This window comes from Oncorhynchus masou, chromosome 2, assembly GCF_036934945.1.
Source record: "Oncorhynchus masou masou isolate Uvic2021 chromosome 2, UVic_Omas_1.1, whole genome shotgun sequence".
In the NCBI taxonomy this organism is placed as follows: domain Eukaryota; kingdom Metazoa; phylum Chordata; class Actinopteri; order Salmoniformes; family Salmonidae; genus Oncorhynchus; species Oncorhynchus masou.
Window position 1 is genome coordinate 4077476 of NC_088213.1, and position 25000 is coordinate 4102475.

At 44.6% G+C, this 25000-nt stretch overlaps 1 protein-coding gene across 1 annotated transcript in view; it reads left to right on the plus strand.

The window, feature by feature from the left end:
• The window catches only part of herc1 (HECT and RLD domain containing E3 ubiquitin protein ligase family member 1), a 273217-nt gene that overhangs the window by 1764 nt on the left and 246453 nt on the right, over window positions 1–25000 (plus strand). The window contains exons 2-12 of the mRNA XM_064983713.1: window positions 3354–3479; window positions 4681–4795; window positions 4958–4988; window positions 6115–6261; window positions 6509–6636; window positions 10525–10669; window positions 12307–12478; window positions 13458–13592; window positions 15765–15930; window positions 17651–17776; window positions 22394–22603. Of these exons, the coding sequence (XP_064839785.1) occupies window positions 3354–3479; window positions 4681–4795; window positions 4958–4988; window positions 6115–6261; window positions 6509–6636; window positions 10525–10669; window positions 12307–12478; window positions 13458–13592; window positions 15765–15930; window positions 17651–17776; window positions 22394–22603 (1501 nt within the window). The remainder of the gene's footprint in view (window positions 1–3353; window positions 3480–4680; window positions 4796–4957; window positions 4989–6114; window positions 6262–6508; window positions 6637–10524; window positions 10670–12306; window positions 12479–13457; window positions 13593–15764; window positions 15931–17650; window positions 17777–22393; window positions 22604–25000) is intronic.

The window sequence follows — 25000 nt, forward strand, 5'->3', positions numbered from 1 at the left end:
GATGTTTCTCAGGCAGTTGAAACGCCATAAGAACTCTGCACACAAGGGAAGTCAGGAAAACGCGGAGTGGATTTCAGTGCCCTGAGACCTCTACAGACAGTTGATGCAGCTCCTATTCCAACATCTCCCCTGCCTATCAGCATGGGACTATTTAAAACGCTGTCTCTCACGAATAAATCCCTCCTCCTGTACGACCACGAGAAGCTTGACATCATGTTCCTAACTGAAACCTGGCATTATCCTGTGGTCTACTCAGCCCTAAATGAGCCCAGTCTACTCCATGGCTGTGCTTCTAGTTTATCGGTCTCTGAAGCCTAACCCTTCCTTCACTCTGCGCCACCTCAACCAACATTGTGATTATAAGAGATTTCAAAATCCACATTAACTCTCCATCATGTCACTCTGCTTGGCTGTGCTTCTAGTTTATCGGTCTCTGAAGCCTAACCCTTCCTTCACTCTGCGCCACCTCAACCAACATTGTGATTATAAGAGATTTCAAAATCCACATTAACTCTCCATCATGTCACTCTGCTGCTGGCTGTGCTTCTAGTTTATCGGTCTCTGAAGCCTAACCCTTCCTTCACTCTGCGCCACCTCAACCAACATTGTGATTATAAGAGATTTCAAAATCCACATTAACTCTCCATCATGTCACTCTGCTGCTGGCTGTGCTTCTAGTTTATCGGTCTCTGAAGCCTAACCCTTCCTTCACTCTGCGCCACCTCAACCAACATTGTGATTATAAGAGATTTCAAAATCCACATTAACTCTCCATCATGTCACTCTGCTGCTGGCCAATTTTACAGGCATATATCCAACCACCCTTTTCTTTCCAAGGTGTTGGAAAAAGTGGTTTCTGTACAGCTCCAGGACCTTCTCAATATGAACAACCTATATGAGAAGTTCCAGCCATGTTTCCGGCCGGCCCACAGCACTGAAACGGCCCTACTCAGGGTCACCAACGACCTGGCTCTCCCTGTCTCCTGATCCTCCTGGACTTGAGCACAGCGTTTGACGCTGTCGACCACCCCATCCTCCTGGAACGCCTCCGGGGCACCATCAGACTGTCTGGACCGGCTCCGAGCTGGTTTCCTTCTCCTATCTCCCAGACTGGACTGAGTATGTTTTCACTAGGTGGGTCCAGGTCACGGAACCATCACGTCACCTGCGGTGTCCCACAAGGATCTGTTCTTGGACCCGTCTTGTTCATCCTGTACATGTTCCCTCTCGTTCGTGTCATTAACCGGCATGGAATCTCATTCCACTGCTATGCTGATGACACCCAGCTGTAGGTGAAAACTGGCCCAAGTCCCTCTGATACATGTGACCGCCTGAGCACTTGCCTTGAAGAGATGATGGCGTGGATGAAGCAAAAGGTCCTTCAACTGAACAGCAGCAAAACAGAGGCCCTATTTGTTGGGCCCCCCTCCCCCCACCAGGTCCAGCACTCACCAAACACACACCTCTCTATTTGTTGGCATCTGGACCCCTGGCAGGAGTCTCCTGAAGAACTACAACTCTCTACATCTGGATCCCCGGCAGGAGTCTCCTGAAGAAATACACCTCTCTACATCTGGATCCCTGGCAGGAGTCTCCTGAAGAACTACAACTCTCTACATCTGGATCCCTGGCAGGAGTCTCCTGAAGAACTACAACTCTCTACATCTGGACCCCTGGCAGGAGTCTCCTGAAGATCAACACCACTCTACATCTGGATCCCCGGCAGGAGTCTCCTGAACTACAACTCTCTACATCTGGATCCCTGGCAGGAGTCTCCTGAAGATCAACACCACTCTACATCTGGATCCCTGGCAGGAGTCTCCTGAACTACAACTCTCTACATCTGGATCCCTGGCAGGAGTCTCCTGAAGAACTACAACTCTCTACATCTGGATCCCTGGCAGGAGTCTCCTGAAGAACTACAACTCTCTACATCTGGATCCCTGGCAGGAGTCTCCTGAAGAACTACACCTCTCTACATCTGGATCCCTGGCAGGAGTCTCCTGAAGAACTACAACTCTCTACATCTGGATCCCTGGCAGGAGTCTCCTGAACTACAACTCTCTACATCTGGATCCCTGGCAGGAGTCTCCTGAACTACAACTCTCTACATCTGGATCCCTGGCAGGAGTCTCCTGAACTACAACTCTCTACATCTGGATCCCTGGCAGGAGTATCCTGAAGAACTACAACTCTCTACATCTGGATCCCTGGCAGGAGTCTCCTGAAGAACTACAACTCTCTACATCTGGATCCCTGGCAGGAGTCTCCTGAACTACAACTCTCTACATCTGGATCCCTGGCAGGAGTCTCCTGAACTACAACTCTCTACATCTGGATCCCTGGCAGGAGTCTCCTGAAGAACTACAACTCTCTACATCTGGATCCCTGGCAGGAGTCTCCTGAAGAACTACAACTCTCTACATCTGGATCCCTGGCAGGAGTCTCCTGAAGAACTACAACTCTCTACATCTGGATCCCTGGCAGGAGTCTCCTGAAGAACTACAACTCTCTACATCTGGATCCCTGGCAGGAGTCTCCTGAAGAACTACAACTCTCTACATCTGGATCCCTGGCAGGAGTCTCCTGAAGAACTACAACTCTCTACATCTGGATCCCTGGCAGGAGTCTCCTGAAGAACTACAACACTCTACATCTGGATCCCTGGCAGGAGTCTCCTGAAGAACTACAACTCTCTACATCTGGATCCCTGGCAGAGTCTCCTGAAGAACTCACTCTACATCTGGATCCCTGGCAGGAGTCTCCTGAAGAACTACAACTCTCTACATCTGGATCCCTGGCAGGAGTCTCCTGAAGAACTACAACTCTCTACATCTGGATCCCTGGCAGGAGTCTCCTGAAGAACTACAACTCTCTACATCTGGATCCCTGGCAGGAGTCTCCTGAAGAACTACAACTCTCTACATCTGGATCCCTGGCAGGAGTCTCCTGAAGAACTACAACTCTCTACATCTGGATCCCTGGCAGGAGTCTCCTGAAGAACTACAACTCTCTACATCTGGATCCCTGGCAGGAGTCTCCTGAAGAACTACAACTCTCTACATCTGGATCCCTGGCAGGAGTCTCCTGAAGAACTACAACTCTCTACATCTGGATCCCTGGCAGGAGTCTCCTGAAGAACTACAACTCTCTACATCTGGATCCCTGGCAGGAGTCTCCTGAAGAACTACAACTCTCTACATCTGGATCCCTGGCAGGAGTCTCCTGAAGAACTACAACTCTCTACATCTGGATCCCTGGCAGGAGTCTCCTGAAGAACTACAACACTCTACATCTGGACCCCTGGCAGGAGTCTCCTGAACTACAACTCTCTTCATCTGGATCCCTGGCAGGAGTCTCCTGAACTACAACTCTCTTCATCTGGATCCCTGGCAGGAGTCTCCTGAACTACAACTCTTCATCTGGATCCCTGGCAGGAGTCTCCTGAAGAACTACAACTCTCTACATCTGGATCCCTGGCAGGAGTCTCCTGAACTACACCACTCTACATCTGGATCCCTGGCAGGAGTCTCCTGAACTACAACTCTCTACATCTGGATCCCTGGCAGGAGTCTCCTGAAGAACTACAACACTCTACATCTGGATCCCCGGCAGGAGTCTCCTGAACTACAACTCTCTACATCTGGATCCCTGGCAGGAGTCTCCTGAAGAACTACAACACTCTACATCTGGATCCCTGGCAGGAGTCTCCTGAACTACAACTCTCTACATCTGGATCCCCGGCAGGAGTCTCCTGAACTACAACACTCTACATCTGGATCCCTGGCAGGAGTCTCCTGAACTACAACACTCTACATCTGGACCCCTGGCAGGAGTCTCCTGAACTACAACTCTCTACATCTGGATCCCTGGCAGGAGTCTCCTGAACTACAACACTCTACATCTGGACCCCTGGCAGGAGTCTCCTGAACTACAACTCTCTACATCTGGATCCCTGGCAGGAGTCTCCTGAAGAACTACAACTCTCTACATCTGGATCCCCGGCAGGAGTCTCCTGAAGAACTACAACTCTCTACATCTGGATCCCTGGCAGGAGTCTCCTGAAGAACTACAACTCTCTACATCTGGATCCCTGGCAGGAGTCTCCTGAAGAACTACAACTCTCTACATCTGGATCCCTGGCAGGAGTCTCCTGAAGAACTACACCACTCTACATCTGGATCCCTGGCAGGAGTCTCCTGAAGAACTACAACTCTCTACATCTGGATCCCTGGCAAGAGTCTCCTGAAGAACTACAACTCTCTACATCTGGATCCCTGGCAGGAGTCTCCTGAACTACAACTCTCTACATCTGGATCCCTGGCAGGAGTCTCCTGAAGAACTACAACTCTCTACATCTGGATCCCTGGCAGGAGTCTCCTGAACTACAACACTCTACATCTGGATCCCTGGCAGGAGTCTCCTGAAGAACTACAACTCTCTACATCTGGATCCCTGGCAGGAGTCTCCTGAAGAACTACAACTCTCTACATCTGGATCCCTGGCAGGAGTCTCCTGAACTACAACTCTCTACATCTGGATCCCCGGCAGGAGTCTCCTGAACTACAACACTCTACATCTGGATCCCTGGCAGGAGTCTCCTGAACTACAACACTCTACATCTGGACCCCTGGCAGGAGTCTCCTGAACTACAACTCTCTACATCTGGATCCCTGGCAGGAGTCTCCTGAACTACAACTCTCTACATCTGGATCCCTGGCAGGAGTCTCCTGAAGAACTACAACCCTCTACATCTGGATCCCTCCAATACATCCAGAACTGCCAGCATCCTGATGTGAGTGAGGAAACACCATCACGTCACCTCCATCCTCACATCTCTGCGCTCCCCGTCTCATTCCGGATGGAATTCAAAAACCTCCCGCTGACATTCCAGTGTATTCCTTGTCTCAAAGAACCGCTCTCCCTCCATAACCCATAACCCCACCTGCACCCTCAGGTCAAGAGTCTGCTTCTCCACACCCCAGCTAGTCAGTCTGTCCGTGTTGTAGATAGTCAGTCTGTCCGTGTTGGAACTAGTCAGTTTGTCCGTGTTGTAACTAGTCAGTCTGTCCGTGTTGTAACTAGTCAGTCTGTCCATGTTGTAGCAAGTCAGTCTGTCCGTGTTGTAACTAGTCAGTCTGTCCGTGTTGTAGTGTATCTAGTCTGTCCGTGTTGTAACTAGTCAGTCTGTCCGTGTTGTAACTAGTCAGTCTGTCCGTGTTGTAAGTTGTAACTAGTCAGTCTGTCCGTGTTGTAACTAGTCAGTCTGTCCGTGTTGTAGTGTATCTAGTCTGTCCGTGTTGTAACTAGTCAGTCTGTCCGTGTTGTAACTAGTCAGTCTGTCCGTGTTGTAGTGTATCTAGTCTGTCCGTGTTGTAGCTAGTCAGTCTGTCCGTGTTGTAGCTAGTCAGTCTGTCCGTGTTGTAGCTAGTCAGTCTGTCCGTGTTGTAGTGTATCTAGTCTGTCCGTGTTGTAGCTAGTCAGTCTGTCCGTGTTGTAGTGTATCTAGTCTGTCCGTGTTGTAACTAGTCAGTCTGTCCGTGTTGTAACTAGTCCGTCTGTCCGTGTTGTAACTAGTCAGTCTGTCCGTGTTGTGACTAGTCAGTCTGTCCGTGTTGTAGCTAGTCAGTCTGTCCGTGTTGTAACTAGTCTGTCCGTGTTGTAACTAGTCAGTCTGTCCGTGTTGTAACTAGTCAGTCTGTCCGTGTTGTAACTAGTCTGTCCGTGTTGTAACTAGTCAGTCTGTCCGTGTGGTAACTAGTCAGTCTGTCCGTGTTGTAACTAGTCTGTCCGTGTTGTAACTAGTCAATCTGTCTGTGTTGTAACTAGTCAGTCTGTCCGTGTTGTAACTAGTCAGTCTGTCCGTGTTGTAACTAGTCAGTCTGTCCGTGTTGTAACTAGTCTGTCTGTCCGTGTTGTAACTAGTCAGTCTATCCGTGTTGTAACTAGTCTGTCCGTGTTGTAACTAATCTGTCTGTGTTGTAACTAGTCTGTCCGTGTTGTAACTAGTCTGTCCGTGTTGTAACTAGTCTGTCCGTGTTGTAACCAGTCTGTCCGTGTTGTAACGTATCTGGTGTCGTGACATATCTCTCCTCTCTGTGTTTTGGTGTGCAGGTCACGGAGACAGCAACAGCAGAAACATTCCTACTCTGGTCAAAGACATCAGCAACGTAGGAGAGGTGTCTTGTGGGAGTTCTCACACCATAGCTTTGTCAAAAGATGGCCGCACCGTTTGGTCCTTCGGAGGGGAGACAATGGTGGGTGAAGGCTCAGGACGCAAGACTGGAATCCATCGGGTGTTTTTATATCAGCGTCATTATGTGGAAACTATCAATATATCTCTAAATGTCGACATATATATGGAAATATAAAAGTCAATATATAAATCAATAAATATAGTTTGTGTAATTCTGTCTTCATATTATTGAAGAATGGGTTTTTACATAAATGATACGATTGGCAATATGTCTCTAAATGTCTCTAAATGTGTAATTTGTCTGTCCTGCAGGGAAACTGGGGCATGGAGATACAAACCGTGTCTATAAACCTAAAGTCGTGGAGGCCTTGCAGGGGATGTTCATACGGAAAGTGTGTGCTGGAAGCCAGTCCTCCCTAGCCCTGACCTCCACCGGACAGGTACGACTGACTGTTTACTGACTGTTTTACTGACTGTTTACGGACTGTTTACTGACTGTTGACTGACTGTTGACGGACTGTTTTACTGACTGTTTACTGACTGTTTTACTGACTGTTTACTGACTGTTTACTGACTGTTGACGGACTGTTTACTGACTGTTTACTGACTGTTGACGGACTGTTTTACTGACTGTTTACTGACTGTTTTACTGTCTGTTTACTGACTGTTTACTGACTGTTGACGGACTGTTTACTGACTGTTTTACTGACTGTTTACTGACTGTTGACGGACTGTTTACTGACTGTTTACTGACTGTTTACTGACTGTTTTACTGACTGTTTTACTGACTGTTTACTGACTGTTGACTGACTGTTGACTGACTGTTGACTGACTGCTGACGGACTGTTGACGGACTGTTGACTGAATGTTGACTGACTGTTGACTGACTGTTGACGGACTGTTTTACTGACTGTTTACTGACTGTTTTACTGTCTGTTTACTGACTGTTTACTGACTGTTTACTGACTGTTGACGGACTGTTTACTGACTGTTTACTGACTGTTTTACTGACTGTTGACGGACTGTTGACGGACTGTTTACTGACTGTTTACTGACTGTTTACTGACTGTTTTACTGACTGTTTTACTGACTGTTGACTGACTGTTGACTGACTGTTGACTGACTGCTGACGGACTGTTGACGGACTGTTGACTGACTGTTGACTGACTGTTGACTGACTGTTGACTGACTGTTGATGGACTGTTTACTGACTGTTTACTGACTGTTTACTGACTGTTTTACACTTTAGAAAACAGGAGAGAGGAATCTGGAACATTTGCAACTTAATCTTTCAGGGAACTCATTTTCACTCGTCTCTTGTAAAATAGTTTTTTTTTTTTTTACTTCAAGGGAGGGATGGTATCCTGGTTAGATTACAAGTTAAATGAAGTGTATTGCACAGGAATAGGTCACAACAACAGCAACAACGACAGACGATAAAAAACACTGGCTGCGGCGCTCGGGTTTGATCTTGGAGTCCTGCTCGTCAACGATTCAAGGAATTCTTTCATTTGTGAATAAACAGAAGACTGTTTTGTTGATATAATCTCTCCCTGGTTGTGTGGAGTGTTGCTGTTTTCACTTACACTATATTATATGTCCTGTAGCAATGATCTCTGGTACTCTGAGTCTGGTCATAGTAAGAACGAGACACAACTCCTGTTATCCACATTATGTTGCTCATTGTGTTACTGTTAACCAGGATGTTAAAATAAGTATTTATCACAAAATGTTTTTATACGTTTACATACAGTTCCCTTTAGTCCAACTGACAATACTATCAAAGATTTTTACAACTTAACCAAGATAGACCACAGCCTGTCGTTTCCCATGGGAACAAACGAGTCATAGTGGGCAGAACAAGCAAGGAGGTGGGCAGAACCAATCACGAGATAGGGAGATTCTATTGGCTCATTCTAGCATGCATCTGCATAATTATTTACCTTTAGCGAACACCTCCCTGCCTTTCAGTCTTTCTATACAACGCACATTTAAAAAAATAATAAAATAATATAATATAATAATAATAAATAAAAAAACTGGTTCTATGTCCTGTGTTCTAGTGACTGGTTCTATATCCTGTGTTCTAGTGACTGGTTCTATTTCCTGTGTTCTAGTGACTGGTTCTAGTGACTGGTTCTATGCCCTGTGTTCTAGTGACTGGTTCTATGTCCTGTGTTCTAGTGACTGGTTCTATGTCCTGTGTTCTAGTGACTGGTTCTAGTGACTGGTTCTATTTCCTGTGTTCTAGTGACTGGTTCTATGTCCTGTATTCTAGTGACTGGTTTTATATCCTGTGTTCTAGTGACTGGGTCTATGTCCTGTGTTCTAGTGACTGGTTCTATGCCCTGTGTTCTAGTGACTGGTTCTATGTCCTGTGTTCTAGTGACTGGTTCTATGTCCTGTGTTCTAGTGACTGGTTCTATGTCCTGTGTTCTAGTGACTGGTTCTATGTCCTGTGTTCTAGTGACTGGTTCTATGTCCTGTGTTCTAGTGACTGGTTCTAGTGACTGGTTCTATGTCCTGTGTTCTAGTGACTGGTTCTATGTCCTGTGTTCTAGTGACTGGTTCTAGTGACTGTGTTCTAGTAACTGGTCCTGTGTTGTAGTAACTGGTCCTGTGTTGTCCTGTGTTGTAGTAACTGGTCCTGTGTTGTAGTAACTGGTCCTGTGTTGTAGTAACTGGTCCTGTGTTGTAGTAACTGGTCCTGTGTTGTAGTAACTGGTCCTGTGTTGTCCTGTGTTGTAGTAACTGGTCCTGTGTTGTAGTAACTGGTCCTGTGTTGTAGTAACTGGTCCTGTGTTCTAGTAACTGGTCCTGTGTTGTAGTAACTGGTCCTGTGTTGTCCTGTGTTGTAGTAACTGGTCCTGTGTTGTAGTAACTGGTCCTGTGTTGTCCTGTGTTCTAGTAACTGGTCCTGTGTTGTAGTAATTGGTCCTGTGTTGTAGTAACTGGTCCTGTGTTGTAGTAACTGGTCCTGTGTTGTCCTGTGTTGTAGTAACTGGTCCTGTGTTGTCCTGTGTTCTAGTAACTGGTCCTGTGTTGTAGTAACTGGTCCTGTGTTGTAGTAACTGGTCCTGTGTTGTCCTGTGTTGTAGTAACTGGTCCTGTGTTGTCCTGTGTTGTAGTAACTGGTCCTGTGTTCTAGTGACTGGTCCTGTGTTGTAGTAACTGGTCCTGTGTTGTAGTAACTGGTCCTGTGTTGTCCTGTGTTCTAGTAACTGGTCCTGTGTTGTAGTAATTGGTCCTGTGTTGTAGTAACTGGTCCTGTGTTGTAGTAACTGGTCCTGTGTTGTAGTAACTGGTCCTGTGTTGTCCTGTGTTGTAGTAACTGGTCCTGTGTTGTAGTAACTGGTCCTGTGTTGTAGTAACTGGTCCTGTGTTGTAGTAACTGGTCCTGTGTTGTAGTAACTGGTCCTGTGTTGTAGTAACTGGTCCTGTGTTGTAGTAACTGGTCCTGTGTTGTAGTAACTGGTCCTGTGTTGTAGTAACTGGTCCTGTGTTGTCCTGTGTTGTAGTAACTGGTCCTGTGTTGTAGTAACTGGTCCTGTGTTCTAGTAACTGGTCCTGTGTTGTAGTAACTGGTCCTGTGTTGTAGTAACTGGTCCTGTGTTGTCCTGTGTTGTAGTAACTGGTCCTGTGTTCTAGTAACTGGTCCTGTGTTGTAGTAACTGGTCCTGTGTTGTAGTAACTGGTCCTGTGTTGTCCTGTGTTGTAGTAACTGGTCCTGTGTTGTCCTGTGTTGTAGTAACTGGTCCTGTGTTGTCCTGTGTTGTAGTAACTGGTCCTGTGTTGTAGTAACTGGTCCTGTGTTGTAGTAACTGGTCCTGTGTTGTAGTAACTGATCCTGTGTTGTAGTAACTGGTCCTGTGTTGTCCTGTGTTGTAGTAACTGGTCCTGTGTTGTCCTGTGTTGTAGTAACTGGTCCTGTGTTGTAGTAACTGGTCCTGTGTTGTAGTAACTGGTCCTGTGTTGTCCTGTGTTGTAGTAACTGGTCCTGTGTTGTCCTGTGTTGTAGTAACTGGTCCTGTGTTCTAGTGACTGGTCCTGTGTTCTAGTGACTGGTCCTGTGTTGTAGTGACTGGTCCTGTGTTGTAGTAACTGGTCCTGTGTTGTCCTGTGTTGTAGTAACTGATCCTGTGTTGTAGTAACTGGTCCTGTGTTGTAGTAACTGGTCCTGTGTTGTAGTAACTGGTCCTGTGTTGTAGTAACTGGTCCTGTGTTGTAGTAACTGGTCCTGTGTTGTCCTGTGTTGTAGTAACTGGTCCTGTGTTGTAGTAACTGGTCCTGTGTTGTAGTAACTGGTCCTGTGTTGTTCTGTATTCCAGGTGTATGCCTGGGGCTGCGGGGCCTGCCTGGGCTGTGGCTCCTCTGAAGCCACTGCACTGAGACCCAAGCTGATTGAGGAGTTGACAGCGACCAGGGTGGTAGACCTCTCCATAGGAGACAGCCACTGTCTAGCTCTCTCACACGGTAAAACAACCCTTTAAAAAAAAAGATGATTATTTTAAATCTATGATGTCAGTATTTTGCGTGTTTATTGGTTAGAGCGAGACAGAGGTAGAAGGTAGTAGAGAGAGTGCTGAAAGAGAGAGACCGAGGTAGAAGGTAGTAGAGAGAGTGCTGAAAGAGCGAGACAGAGGTAGAAGGTAGTAGAGAGAGTGCTGAAAGAGCGAGACAGAGGTAGAAGGTAGTAGAGAGAGTGCTGAAAGAGAGAGACAGAGGTAGAAGGTAGTAGAGAGAGTGCTGAAAGAGAGAGACAGAGGTAGAAGGTAATAGAGAGAGTGCTGAAAGAGAGAGACAGAGGTAGAAGGTAGTAGAGAGAGTGCTGAAAGAGAGAGACAGAGGTAGAAGGTAGTAGAGAGAGTGCTGAAAGAGAGAGACAGTAGATTAGACCACTGGACTTTGTCCAGTTTATTGGACAGAGACAGAGAGACAGGAAAGGATTTGGACAGAGACAAAGAGAGAAAATTATTTGTCTAGTTTATTGGACAGAGACAGGAAATGATTTGTCCAGTTTATTGGACAGAGACAAAGAGACAGGAAATTATTTGTCCAGTTTATTGGACAGAGACAGAAAAGGATTTGTCCAGTTTATTGGACAGAGACAAAGAGACAGGAAATTATTTGTCCAGTTTATTGGACAGAGACAGGAAATGATTTGTCCAGTTTATTGGACAGAGACAGAAAGACAGGAAAGGATTTATCCAGTTTATTGGACAGAGACAGAGAGACAGGAAAGGATTTGTCCAGTTTATTGGGACAGAGACAGAGAGACAGGAAATGATTTGTCCAGTTTATTGGGACAGAGACAGAGAGACAGGAAAGGATTTGTCCAGTTTATTGGACAGAGACAGTAAAGGATTTGTCCAGTTTATTGGGACAGAGACAGAGAGACAGGAAAGGATTTGTCCAGTTTATTGGACAGAGACAGGAAAGGATTTGTCCAGTTTATTGGACAGAGACAGTAAAGGATTTGTCCAGTTTATTGGACAGAGACAGAAGGACAGGAAAGGATTTGTCCAGTTTATTGGACAGAGACAGTAAAGGATTTGTCCAGTTTATTGGACAGAGACAGAAAGACAGGAAAGGATTTGTCCAGTTTATTGGACAGAGACAGAGACAGAAAAGGATTTGTCCAGTTTATTGGACAGAGACAGAGACAGGAAATGATTTGTCCAGTTTATTGGACAGAGACAGAAAGACAGGAAAGGATTTATCCAGTTTATTGGACAGAGACAGAGACAGGAAATGATTTGTCCAGTTTATTGGACAGAGACAGTAAAGGATTTGTCTAGTTTATTGGACAGAGACAGAAGGACAGGAAAGGATTTGTCCAGTTTATTGGACAGAGACAGTAAAGGATTTGTCCAGTTTATTGGACAGAGACAGAAGGACAGGAAAGGATTTGTCCAGTTTATTGGACAGAGACAGTAAAGGATTTGTCCAGTTTATTGGACAGAGACAGTAAAGGATGTGTCCAGTTTATTGGACAGAGACAGAAGGACAGGAAAGGATTTGTCCAGTTTATAAAATGTTCCTATGATTGGATGATTAAATCAACTTGATGTCTATTGTTCCTCTCATCTCTCTGTCTCTCCTCCACCCAGACAATGAGGTGTATGCATGGGGTAACAACTCCATGGGTCAGTGTGGCCAGGGTAACTCTACTGGTCCCATCACCAAGCCGAAGAAAGTGGTTGGTCTGGACGGTGTGGTCATCCAACAGATCTCAGCTGGTACCTCCCACAGCCTGGCATGGACCGCTCTGCCCAGGGACAGGTTGGTCCTGCTACCGGAACGCATAGAAATATAGCATGTAGAAGAGACACGGGGCCCAGGGACTGGTCAGTATAGAAATATAGCATGTAGAAGAGACACAATGCCCAGGGACAGGTCAGTATAGAAATATAGCATGTAGAAGAGACACAATGCCCAGGGACAGGTCAGTATAGAAATATAGCATTTAGAAGAGACATGATGCCCAGGGACAGGTCAGTATAGAAATATAGAAGAGACATGATACCCAGGGACAGGTCAGTATAGAAATATAGAAGAGACATGATACCCAGGGACAGGTCAGTATAGAAATATAGCATTTAGAAGAGACATGATGCCCAGGGACAGGTCAGTATAGAAATATAGCATTTAGAAGAGACATGATGCCCAGGGACAGGTCAGTATAGAAATATAGCATGTTGAACATACAGCCTGGCATGGACCACTCTGCCCAGGGACAGGTACAGAACCATGGTCTTCTGAGGTCTGCCCCCATCCCAGTCCCCACCCCCCCATCCCAGGCCCCACCCTCCCCATCCCAGTCCCACCCCCCATCCCAGTCCCATCCCAGTCCCACCCACCCATCCCAGTCCCACCCCCATCCCAGTCCCACCCCCCATCCCAGGCCCCACCCTCCCCATCCCAGTCCCACCCACCCATCCCAGTCCCATCCCAGTCCCACCCCCATCCCAGTCCCACCCCCATCCCAGTCCCACCCCCATCCCAGTCCCACCCACCCATCCCAGTCCCAACCCCCCATCCCAGTCCCATCTCTATCCATGGTGCTTCTATGTGGAACGCTGAGTCTGCTGCACCACAACCCTGGACTTCATACCTCCAGAGGGTCAGTGGGGACTGTTCCTACTGTACACACACACACACACACACACACACACACACACACACACACACACACACACACACACACACACACACAGACCCTATGAGATGATAATATTGTTGTGTTTTAATTGGTCGACAGACAGGTGGTAGCGTGGCACAGACCCTACTGTGTGGACCTGGAAGAAAGCACCTTCGCTCACCTGCGTTCCTTCCTAGAGCGCTACTGTGACGGCATCAACAGCGAGGTGCCACCCCTCCCCTTCCCCTCCTCCAGGTAGGTACTGGTACTGCAGGCACCCCTACAGGGAACCCTACAGGGAGCACCGCTCACTGTAAAGACAGGAATGAAATCGTTGGAACCTTGTCCAGCTCATGGAAACAATGTGTTTAATGGGGGTTCCATTCATTCTAAACATTCCGTCCTGAAGACGTGAAATGACAGCAGCTGACTATACATTAACAGTCCCGTCAGACCACGAAAACACAATAAGGGGGGGATACCTGGTCAGTTGTACATCTGAATGCCTTCAACTGAAATGTGTCTTCCGCATTTAAACCCCCACCCCTCTGAATCAGGGGTGTGTGTGGGGGGGCTCAGGGATTTGATCTGGCAACCTTTCGGTTACTGGCCCACCGCTCTAACCACTAGGCTACCTGCCGCCCCCCAGGTGAATATTCATCTGAGGCATTAACAGTCCCATAACACTATGAAAATACTATATACAGTTGAAGTCGGAAGTTTACATACACTTAGGTTGGAGTCATTAAAACTCGTTTTTCAACCACTCCACAAATGTCTTGTTAACAAACTATAGTTTAGGCAAGTCGGTTAGGACATCTACTTTGTGCATGACACAAGTGATTTTTCCAACAATTGTTTACAGACAGATTATTTCACTGTGTCACAATTCCAGTGGGTCAGAAGTTTACATACACTCAGTTGACTGTGCCTTTAAACAGCTTGGAAAATTCAAGAAAATTATGTAATGCTTTAGAAGCTTCTGATAGGCTAATTGACCTTTAAATTGGAGGTGTACCTGTGGATTTTTTCAAGGCCTACCTTCAAACTCAGTGCCTCTTTGCTTGACATCATGGGAAAATCAAAAGGAATCAGCCAAGACTTCTGAAAAAAAATTGGGAGCAATTTCCAAACGCCTGAAGGTACCACATTAATCTGAATAAACAATAGTACGCAAGTATAAACACCATGGGACCACGCAGCCGTCATACCGCTCAGGAAGGAGACGCGTTCTGTCTCCTAGAGAAGAACGTACTTTGGCGCTAAAAGTGCAAATCAATCCCAGAACAACAGCAAAGAACCTTGTGAAGATACTGGAGAAAACAGGTACAAAAGTATCTATATCCACAGTAAAACGAGCCCTATGTCGATATAACCTGGAAGGCCGCTCAGCAAGGAAGAAGCCACTGATCCAAAACCGCCTTAAAAAAGCCAGACTACGGTTTGCAACTGCACATTGGGACAAAGATCGTACTTTTTGGAGAAATGTCCTCTGGTCTGATGAAACAAAAATAGAACTGTTTGGCCATAATGACCATCGTTATGTTTGGAGGAAAAAGGTGGAGGCTTGCAAGCTGAAGAACACCATCCCAACCGTGAAGCACGGGGGTGACAGCATCATGTTGTGGGGGTGCTTTGCTGTAGGAGCGACTGGTGCACTTCACAAAATGAATGGCATCATGAGGCAAGAAAATTATGTGCTAATATATTGAAACAACATCTCAAGACATCAGTCAGGAAGTTAAAGCTTGGTCGCAAATGGGTCTTCCAAATGGACAATGACCTCAAGCATACTTCCAAAGTTGTGGCAAAATGGCATAATTAAGGAAAACAAAGTCAAGGTATTGGAGTGGCCATCACAAACCCTGACGTCAATCCCATAGAAAACTTGTGGGAAGAACTGAAAAAGCTTGTGCGAGCAAGGAGGCCTACAAACCTGACTCAGTTACACCAGCTCTGTCGTGGAGGAATGGGCCAAAATTCCCCCAAATTATTGTGGGAAGCGTGTGGAAGACTACCTGAACCATTTGACCCAAGAAAAACAATTTAAAAGCAATGCTACCAAATACTAATTGAGTGTATGTAAACTTTTGACCCACTGGGAATGTGATGAAAGAAATAAAAGCTGAAATAAATCATTCTCTCTACTATTATTCTGACATTTCACATTCTTAAAATAAAGTGGTGATTCTAACTGACCTTAAACACAGATTTTTTTACTCAGATTAAATGTCAGGAATTGTGAAAAACTGAGTTTAAATGTATTTTGCTAAGGTGTATGTAAACTTCCGACTTCAACTGTACATTCTGAAGCATTTTACTGATGCTACAATCAATGAAAACCGTTGCGTTGCCTTTCTGCTGGGCTTCGTCTTCTGTCTTATCACGACATTATCATAACACTCTGACGTACCACTTCATTTACAGGGAGCATCACAACTTCCTGAAACTCTGCCTTCGACTGCTGTCCAATCACCTGGCTTTGGCTCTGGCCGGGGGAGTGGCCACCAGTATCCTAGGGCGACAGGCCCGCCCCCTCCGGAACCTTCTCTTCAGACTGATGGATTCCTCTGTTCCTGATGAGATCCAAGAGGTGAACACCGGCTCACACAGTAACCCACTAGATCAGCTGTTCCTTTGAAGGGTGTCTGTATACAGCCCGAATGGTTGAACTATAAACCCTCAAAACACTACATCTCTACTTACTGGACAACATTACCTTTCAGACGAGAGATGACAATATGGACTCTGGATATGTGAAGCAACAAGGCACAATCTGTTGACTGACTGGTCTGAACTTGACTATTTGTCAGGTCCCTGTGACCCATTGGGGTTTTGTCCCTGAGCCAAACCCAGTGTCGCTGGGGTTTTGGTTGTCAGGCCGGGATTGAGATCGATAGTCAAGCTGTTATGTCTTCTCATTGTGTGGTGCTGTTGGGTCCACTATGCTGTTACCTCCTTTGATTGTCGGGCTCTAACACTGTCTCTGTATTACAAGGCTCTAACACTGTGTCTCTGTGTTGTCAGGCTCTAAAACTGTCTCTGTGTTGTCGGGCTCTATCACTATGTCTTTGTGTTGTCAGGCTCTAACACTGTCTCTGTGTTGAGTTGTCAGGCTCTAACACTGTCTCTGTGTTGTCTTGTCGGGCTCTAACACTGTCTCTGTGTTGTCAGGCTCTAACACTGTCTCTGTGTTGTCAGGCTCTAACACTGTCTCTGTGTTGTCAGGCTCTAAAACTGTCTCTGTGTTGTCAGGCTCTAACACTGTATCTGTGTTGTGTTGTCAGGCTCTAAAACTGTCTCTGTGTTGTCAGGCTCTAACCCTGTGTCTCTGTGTTGTCAGGCTCTAAAACTGTCTCTGTGTTGTCAGGCTCTAAAACGGTCTCTGTGTTGTGTTGTCGGGCTCCAACACTGTGTTGTGTTGTCGGGCTTTAACACTGTGTTGTGTTGTCAGGCTATAACATTGTGTCTCTGTGTTGTCAGGCTCTAGCACTGTGTCTCTGTGTTGTCAGGCTCTAACCCTGTGTCTCTGTGTTGTCAGGCTCTTAACACTGTGTCTCTGTGTTGTCAGGCTCTAGCACTGTGTCTCTGTGTTGTCAGGCTCTAACCCTGTGTCTCTGTGTTGTCAGGCTCTAACCCTGTGTCTCTGTGTTGTCAGGCTCTAACCCTGTGTCTCTGTGTTGTCAGGCTGTAACACTGTCTCTGTGTTGTCAGGCTCTAACCCTGTGTCTCTGTGTTGTCAGGCTCTAACCCTGTGTCTCTGTGTTGTCAGGCTCTAACCCTGTGTCTCTGTGTTGTCAGGCTCTAACCCTGTGTCTCTGTGTTGTCAGGCTCTAACCCTGTGTCTCTGTGTTGTCAGGCTCTAACCCTGTGTCTCTGTGTTGTCAGGCTCTAACCCTGTGTCCCTGTGTTGTCAGGCTCTAACCCTGTGTCTCTGTGTTGTCAGGCTCTAACCCTGTGTCTCTGTGTTGTCAGGCTCTAACCCTGTGTCTCTGTGTTGTCAGGCTCTAACCCTGTGTCTCTGTGTTGTCAGGCTGTAACACTGTCTCTGTGTTGTCAGGCTCTAACCCTGTGTCTCTGTGTTGTCAGGCTCTAACCCTGTGTCTCTGTGTTGTCAGGCTCTAACCCTGTGTCTCTGTGTTGTCAGGCTCTAACCCTGTGTCTCTGTGTTGTCAGGCTCTAACCCTGTGTCTCTGTGTTGTCAGGCTCTAACCCTGTGTTTCTGTGTTGTCAGGCTCTCAACACTGTCTCTCCGTGTTGTCAGGCTCTAATGGTTTCTCTGTTGTGTTGACCCATCTCTGTGTTTTCTCCAGGCTGTGATTGAGACTCTGTCTGTGGGGGCCACTATGCTGTTACCTCCTCTGAGAGAGAGGATGGAGCTTCTCCACTCCCTGCTGCCTCAGGGACCTGACAGATGGGAGAGTCTGTCTAAAGGACAGGTATAGTACATAGATGTACTGCACGTTGGTCTGAACAACGCCATTTACCTGTGACTATATCAATAAGGCCCTAGTTCTATTTAGTCAATAAGACCCTAGTTCTATTTCGTCAATAAGGCCCTAGTTCTATTTAGTCAATACGGCCCTAGTTCTATTTAAGCAATAAGGCCCTAGTTCTATTTAGTCAATACGGCCCTAGTTCTATTTAGTCAATAAGGCCCTAGTTCTATTTAGTCAATAAGGCCCTAGTTCTATTTAGTCAATAAGGCCCTAGTTCTATTTAGTCAATAAGGCCCTAGTTCTATTTAGTCAATAAGGCCCTAGTTCTATTTAGTCAATAAGGCCCTAGTTCTATTTAGTCAATACGGCCCTAGTTCTATTTAGTCAATAAGGCCCTAGTTCTATTTAGTCAATAAGGCCCTAGTTCTATTTAGTCAATAAGGCCCTAGTTCTATTTAGTCAATAAGGCCCTAGTTCTATTTAAGCAATAAGGCCCTAGTTCTATTTAGTCAATAAGGCCCTAGTTCTATTTAAGCAATAAGGCCCTAGTTCTATTTAGTCAATAAGGCCCTAGTTCTATTTAGTCAATAAGGCCCTAGTTCTATTTAGTCAATAAGGCCCTAGTTCTATTTAGTCAATAAGGCCCTAGTTCTATTTAGTCAATAAGGCCCTAGTTCTATTTAGTCAATAAGGCCCTAGTTCTATTTAAGCAATAATGCCCTAGTACTATTTAGTCAATAATGCCCTAGTTCTATTTAGTCAATAAGGCCCTAGTTCTATTTAGTCAATAAGGCCCTAGTTCTATTTAGTCAATAAGGCCCTAGTTCTATTTAAGCAATAAGGCCCTAGTTCTATTTAGTCAATAAGGCCCTAGTTCTATTTAAGCAATAATGCCCTAGTACTATTTAGTCAATAATGCCCTAGTTCTATTTAGTCAATAAGGCCCTAGTTCTATTTAGTCAATAAGGCCCTAGTTCTATTTAAGCAATAATGCCCTAGTACTATTTAGTCAATAATGCCCTAGTTCTATTTAGTCAATAAGGCCCTAGTTCTATTTAGTCAATAAGGCCCTAGTTCTATTTAGTCAATAAGGCCCTAGTTCTATTTAAGCAATAAGGCCCTAGTTCTATTTAGTCAATAAGGCCCTAGTTCTATTTAGTCAATACGGCCCTAGTTCTATTTAGTCAATAAGGCCCTAGTTCTATTTAGTCAATAAGGCCCTAGTTCTATTTAGTCAATAAGGCCCTAGTTCTATTTAGTCAATAAGGCCCTAGTTCTATTTAAGCAATAAGGCCCTAGTTCTATTTAGTCAATAAGGCCCTAGTTCTATTTAGTCAATAAGGCCCTAGTTCTATTTAGTCAATAAGGCCCTAGTTCTATTTAGTCAATAAGGCCCTAGTTCTATTTAGTCAATAAGGCCCTAGTTCTATTTAAGCAATAAGGCCCTAGTTCTATTTAGTCAATAAGGCCCTAGTTCTATTTAGTCAATAAGGCCCTAGTTCTATTTAGTCAATAAGGCCCTAGTTCTATTTAGTCAATAAGGCCCTAGTTCTATTTAGTCAATAAGGCCCTAGTTCTATTTAGTCAATAAGGCCCTAGTTCTATTTAGTCAATAAGGCCCTAGTTCTATTTAGTCAATAAGGCCCTAGTTCTATTTAGTCAATAAGGCCCTAGTTCTATTTAGTCAATAAGGCCCTAGTTCTATTTAAGCAATAAGGCCCTAGTTCTATTTAGTCAATAAGGCCCTAGTTCTATTTAGTCAATAAGGCCCTAGTTCTATTTAGTCAATAAGGCCCTAGTTCTATTTAGTCAATAAGGCCCTAGTTCTATTTAGTCAATAAGGCCCTAGTTCTATTTAGTCAATAAGGCCCTAGTTCTATTTAAGCAATAAGGCCCTAGTTCTATTTAGTCAATAAGGCCCTAGTTCTATTTAGTCAATAAGGCCCTAGTTCTATTTAGTCAATAAGGCCCTAGTTCTATTTAGTCAATAAGGCCCTAGTTCTATTTAGTCAATAAGGCCCTAGTTCTATTTAGTCAATAAGGCCCTAGTTCTATTTAGTCAATAAGGCCCTAGTTCTATTTAGTCAATAAGGCCCTAGTTCTATTTAGTCAATACGGCCCTAGTTCTATTTAGTCAATAAGGCCCTAGTTCTATTTAGTCAATAAGGCCCTAGTTCTATTTAGTCAATAAGGCCCTAGTTCTATTTAGTCAATAAGGCCCTAGTTCTATTTAAGCAATAAGGCCCTAGTTCTATTTAGTCAATAAGGCCCTAGTTCTATTTAAGCAATAAGGCCCTAGTTCTATTTAGTCAATAAGGCCCTAGTTCTATTTAGTCAATAAGGCCCTAGTTCTATTTAGTCAATAAGGCCCTAGTTCTATTTAGTCAATAAGGCCCTAGTTCTATTTAGTCAATAAGGCCCTAGTTCTATTTAGTCAATAAGGCCCTAGTTCTATTTAAGCAATAATGCCCTAGTACTATTTAGTCAATAATGCCCTAGTTCTATTTAGTCAATAAGGCCCTAGTTCTATTTAGTCAATAAGGCCCTAGTTCTATTTAGTCAATAAGGCCCTAGTTCTATTTAAGCAATAAGGCCCTAGTTCTATTTAGTCAATAAGGCCCTAGTTCTATTTAAGCAATAATGCCCTAGTACTATTTAGTCAATAATGCCCTAGTTCTATTTAGTCAATAAGGCCCTAGTTCTATTTAGTCAATAAGGCCCTAGTTCTATTTAAGCAATAATGCCCTAGTACTATTTAGTCAATAATGCCCTAGTTCTATTTAGTCAATAAGGCCCTAGTTCTATTTAGTCAATAAGGCCCTAGTTCTATTTAGTCAATAAGGCCCTAGTTCTATTTAAGCAATAAGGCCCTAGTTCTATTTAGTCAATAAGGCCCTAGTTCTATTTAGTCAATACGGCCCTAGTTCTATTTAGTCAATAAGGCCCTAGTTCTATTTAGTCAATAAGGCCCTAGTTCTATTTAGTCAATAAGGCCCTAGTTCTATTTAGTCAATAAGGCCCTAGTTCTATTTAAGCAATAAGGCCCTAGTTCTATTTAGTCAATAAGGCCCTAGTTCTATTTAAGCAATAAGGCCCTAGTTCTATTTAGTCAATAAGGCCCTAGTTCTATTTAGTCAATAAGGCCCTAGTTCTATTTAGTCAATAAGGCCCTAGTTCTATTTAGTCAATAAGGCCCTAGTTCTATTTAGTCAATAAGGCCCTAGTTCTATTTAGTCAATAAGGCCCTAGTTCTATTTAAGCAATAAGGCCCTAGTTCTATTTCGTCAATAAGGCCCTAGTTCTATTTAGTCAATAAGGCCCTGGTTCTATTTAGTCAATAATGCCCTAGTTCTATTTCGTCAATAATGCCCCAGTTCTATTTAAGCAATAAGGCCCTAGTTCTATTTCGTCAATTAGGCCCTAGTTCTATTTAGTCAATAAGGCCCTAGTTCTATTTAGTCAATAATGCCCTAGTTCTATTTAGTCAATAAGGCCCTAGTTCTATTTAGTCAATAATGCCCTAGTACTATTTAGTCAATAATGCCCTAGTTCTATTTAGTCAATAAGGCCCTAGTTCTATTTAGTCAATAAGGCCCTAGTTCTATTTAGTCAATAAGGCCCTAGTTCTATTTAGTCAATAAGGCCCTAGTTCTATTTAAGCAATAAGGCCCTAGTTCTATTTAGTCAATAAGGCCCTAGTTCTATTTAGTCAATAAGGCCCTAGTTCTATTTAAGCAATAAGGCCCTAGTTCTATTTAAGCAATAAGGCCCTAGTTCTATTTAAGCAATAAGGCCTGAGGGAGTGTGGTATATGGTCAATATAGCACGGCTATGGGCTGTTCTTAGCCATGACGCAACACAGAATGCCTGGATACTGCCCTTAGCCGTGGTATATTGACCATATACCACAAACCCCCAAGGTGCCTTCATGCTATTTTATACAACAGGTGGGTCTAATCCTGAATGCTGATTGGTTAAAACCGCATTCCAGCCGGTGTCTATTCCACAAGTTGCCCCCGGATAAATCTATGACGTTAAAATACCTTTTTACTCTGTTCCATCTGACTGCTGCAATCCACTGTCTCGTCGGCCCAGCCAGGCAATTTATGAACCTGATCTCCTCTATAAAAAGCATCTAGACATTATCTCACGTGTCTTTTCAGACTAACATTTAGTTTTCAACACCGGAGATTTGTATAAATCTCTCTGTCTGTCACTCTGACATTTGCACAATATTGTTTCAATATTCAACTTGAATCCCCAGCTGTCTCGTAGTGATGAACGTGTCGGGAGTCGGGACGAGACAGACTAGCAGGAAGCTTTTCTCAGCCTGTCAAAATCATCAATCAGCATCATCTTTATGGATTAAAATGTACAAAGAAATGTCAAAATATTACGAAGTGCAGGTTTGGGAAAAGCGGCTCCAAACGTTCCCAAGTCAAAATGCTGCCGTACATTTAACATTTAAGTCATTTAGCAGACGCTCTTATCCAGAGCGACTTACAAATTAGGCCATAGATAGAGAGCTGACTTCTGTGTATCCCTCTTCAGCTGCGTCCTGTCCCTGCCTCTGACCCCTGACCTCTAACCTCTGACCCTTGACCCTGTGTTTTCCAGAGGATGCAACTGGACATCATTCTGACTTCGCTCCAGGACCACACCCACGTAGCATCCCTCCTGGGGTTCAGCTGTCCCCCCGAGGCCCCCGAGGCCCTGGCCTCCTCCTGCGGCCTGGACCCTTCCTACGGAGCCCCCGGCACCAACCCTGACACACACCTGGCTGAGATCCTAATGAAGACCCTGCTCAGGAACCTGGGCTTCTACACGGTGAGGAGAGTGGCAGCCTAGTTGTTCCAGATCATTCTGGTGGCTTGCGAAAGTATTCACCCCCCCTTGGCATTTTTCATATTTTGTTGCTTTACAACCTGGAATTAAAATAGATTTTTTGGGGGGGTTTGTATCATTTGATTTACACAACATGCCTACCACTTTGAAAATACTGAATATTTTTTTGTGAAACAAACCAGAAATAAGACAAAAAAACAGAGAACTTGAGCGTGCAGAACTATTCACCCCCCCTAAAGTCAATATTTTGTAGAGACACCTTTTGCAGCAAGTACAGCTGCAAGTCTCTTGGGGTATGTCTCCATAAGCTTGACACATCTAGCCACTGGGATTTTTGCCCATTCTTCAAGACAAAACTGCTCCAGCTCCTTCAAGTTGGATAGGTTCCGCTGGTGTACAGCAATCTTTAAGTCATACCACAGATTCTCAATTGGAGTTCTGGGCTTTGACTGTGCAATTCCAAGACATTGTGGGGATGGTGTTCTCGGGGTGATGAGAGGTGTTGGGGTTTGCACCAAACATAGCGTTTTTCTTGATGGCCAAAAAGTTACATTTTAGTCTCATCTGACCTGAGTACCTTCTTCCATATTTTTGGGGAGTCTTCCAAATGCCTTTTGGCGAACACCAAAAGTGTTTGCTTATTTCTTTCCTTAAGCAATGGCTTTTTTCTGGCCACTCTTCTGTAAAGCCCAGCTCGGTGGAGTGTACGGCTTAAAGTGGTCCTATGGACAGATACTCCAATCTCCTCTGTGGAGCTTCACAGCTCCTTCAGGGTGATCTTTGGTCTCTTTGTTGCCTCTCTGGTTAATACCCTCCTTGCCTGGTCCGTGAGTTTTGTGGGGTCGGCCCTCTCTTGGCAGGTTTGTTGTGGTGCCACATTCTTACATTTTTTAAATAATGGATTTAATAGTGCTCTGTGGGATGTTCAACGTTTCTGATATTTTTTTAGAGCCCAACCCTGATCTGTACTTCTCCACAACTTTGTCCCTGACCTGTTTGGAGAGCTCCTTGGTCTTTGTCGTGCCACTTGATTGGTGGTGTTGACTCTGGGACCTTTCAGAGCAGGTGTATATATATATATATATATATATATATATATATATATATATATACTGAGATCATGTGACACTTAGATTGCATACTGGTGGACTTTATTGAACTAATTATGTGACTTCTGAAGGTAATTGGTTAAACTAGATATTATTTGGGAGCTTCATAGCAAAGGGGGTGAATACATATATACCACTTATCCATTTATTTATTAAATCATTTTAAAAACAATTCAATAATTCAATAATTTTTTAAAAACAAGTTATTTTTTGCATTTCACTTCACTATTTTGTGTATGTCCATTACATGAAATCCAAATAAAAATCATTTAAAATTACAAGTTATAATGCAACAAAATAGGAAAAAAGCCAAGGGGGATGAATACTTTTGCAAGGCGCTGTAGAGAGTACAGAGGCACTTTGTTAGCCCAGCTCTTCATAGACTACACCTCTCTCTACTAGATTTGGGGGCATCTCTATGAGTTCTACCGATCTGTCAATCATCCAGTATGTCCTCTACCGTTATTTAGGCAGGGGGGAGGGCCCTATGTCATGTTGCCTCAGGATTAAAGGGAGGGAACGGATGGAGAGACAACCCTGCTCCATTTTTATTGGGAGTCTTCCAGTCTATGATTAGACCTGCAATAGGGTACAGCGGTACTAAGATGATTAAACCATTGAACACTGAGTGTTTTCCTCTCCTCTCCTCTCCTCTCCTCTCCTCTCCTCTCCTCTCCTCTCCTCTCCTCTCCTCTCCTCTCCTCTCCTCTCCTCTCCTCTCCTCTCCTCTCCTCTCCTCTCCTCTCCTCTCCTCTTACATTTGATCTCAGCTGGTAGTAACAGTCTCCTCTCCTCTCCTCTCCTCTCCTCTCCTCTCCTCTTACATTTGATCTCAGCTGGTAGTAACAGTCTCCTCTCCTCTCCTCTTCCATTTGATCTCAGCTGGTAGTAACAGTCTCCTCTCCCTCTCCCTCTTCCTCTCCTCTGTAGCTGTTACTCTGCTAGTTTATCTCCTGGGTGGTGGATGGGGCTGTTACTCTGCTAGTTTATCTCCTGGGTGGTAGATGTAGCTGTTAGTTTATCTAGTTTATCTCCTGGGTGGTAGATGTGGCTGTTAGTTTATCTAGTTTATCTCCTGGGTGGTATATGTGGCTGTTAGTTTATCTAGTTTATCTCCTGGGTGGTAGATGTAGCTGTTAGTTTATCTCCTGGGTGGTAGATGTAGCTGTTAGTTTATCTAGTTTATCTCCTGGGTGGTAGATGTGGCTGTTAGTTTATCTAGTTTATCTCCTGGGTGGTACATGTAGCTGTTAGTTTATCTAGTTTATCT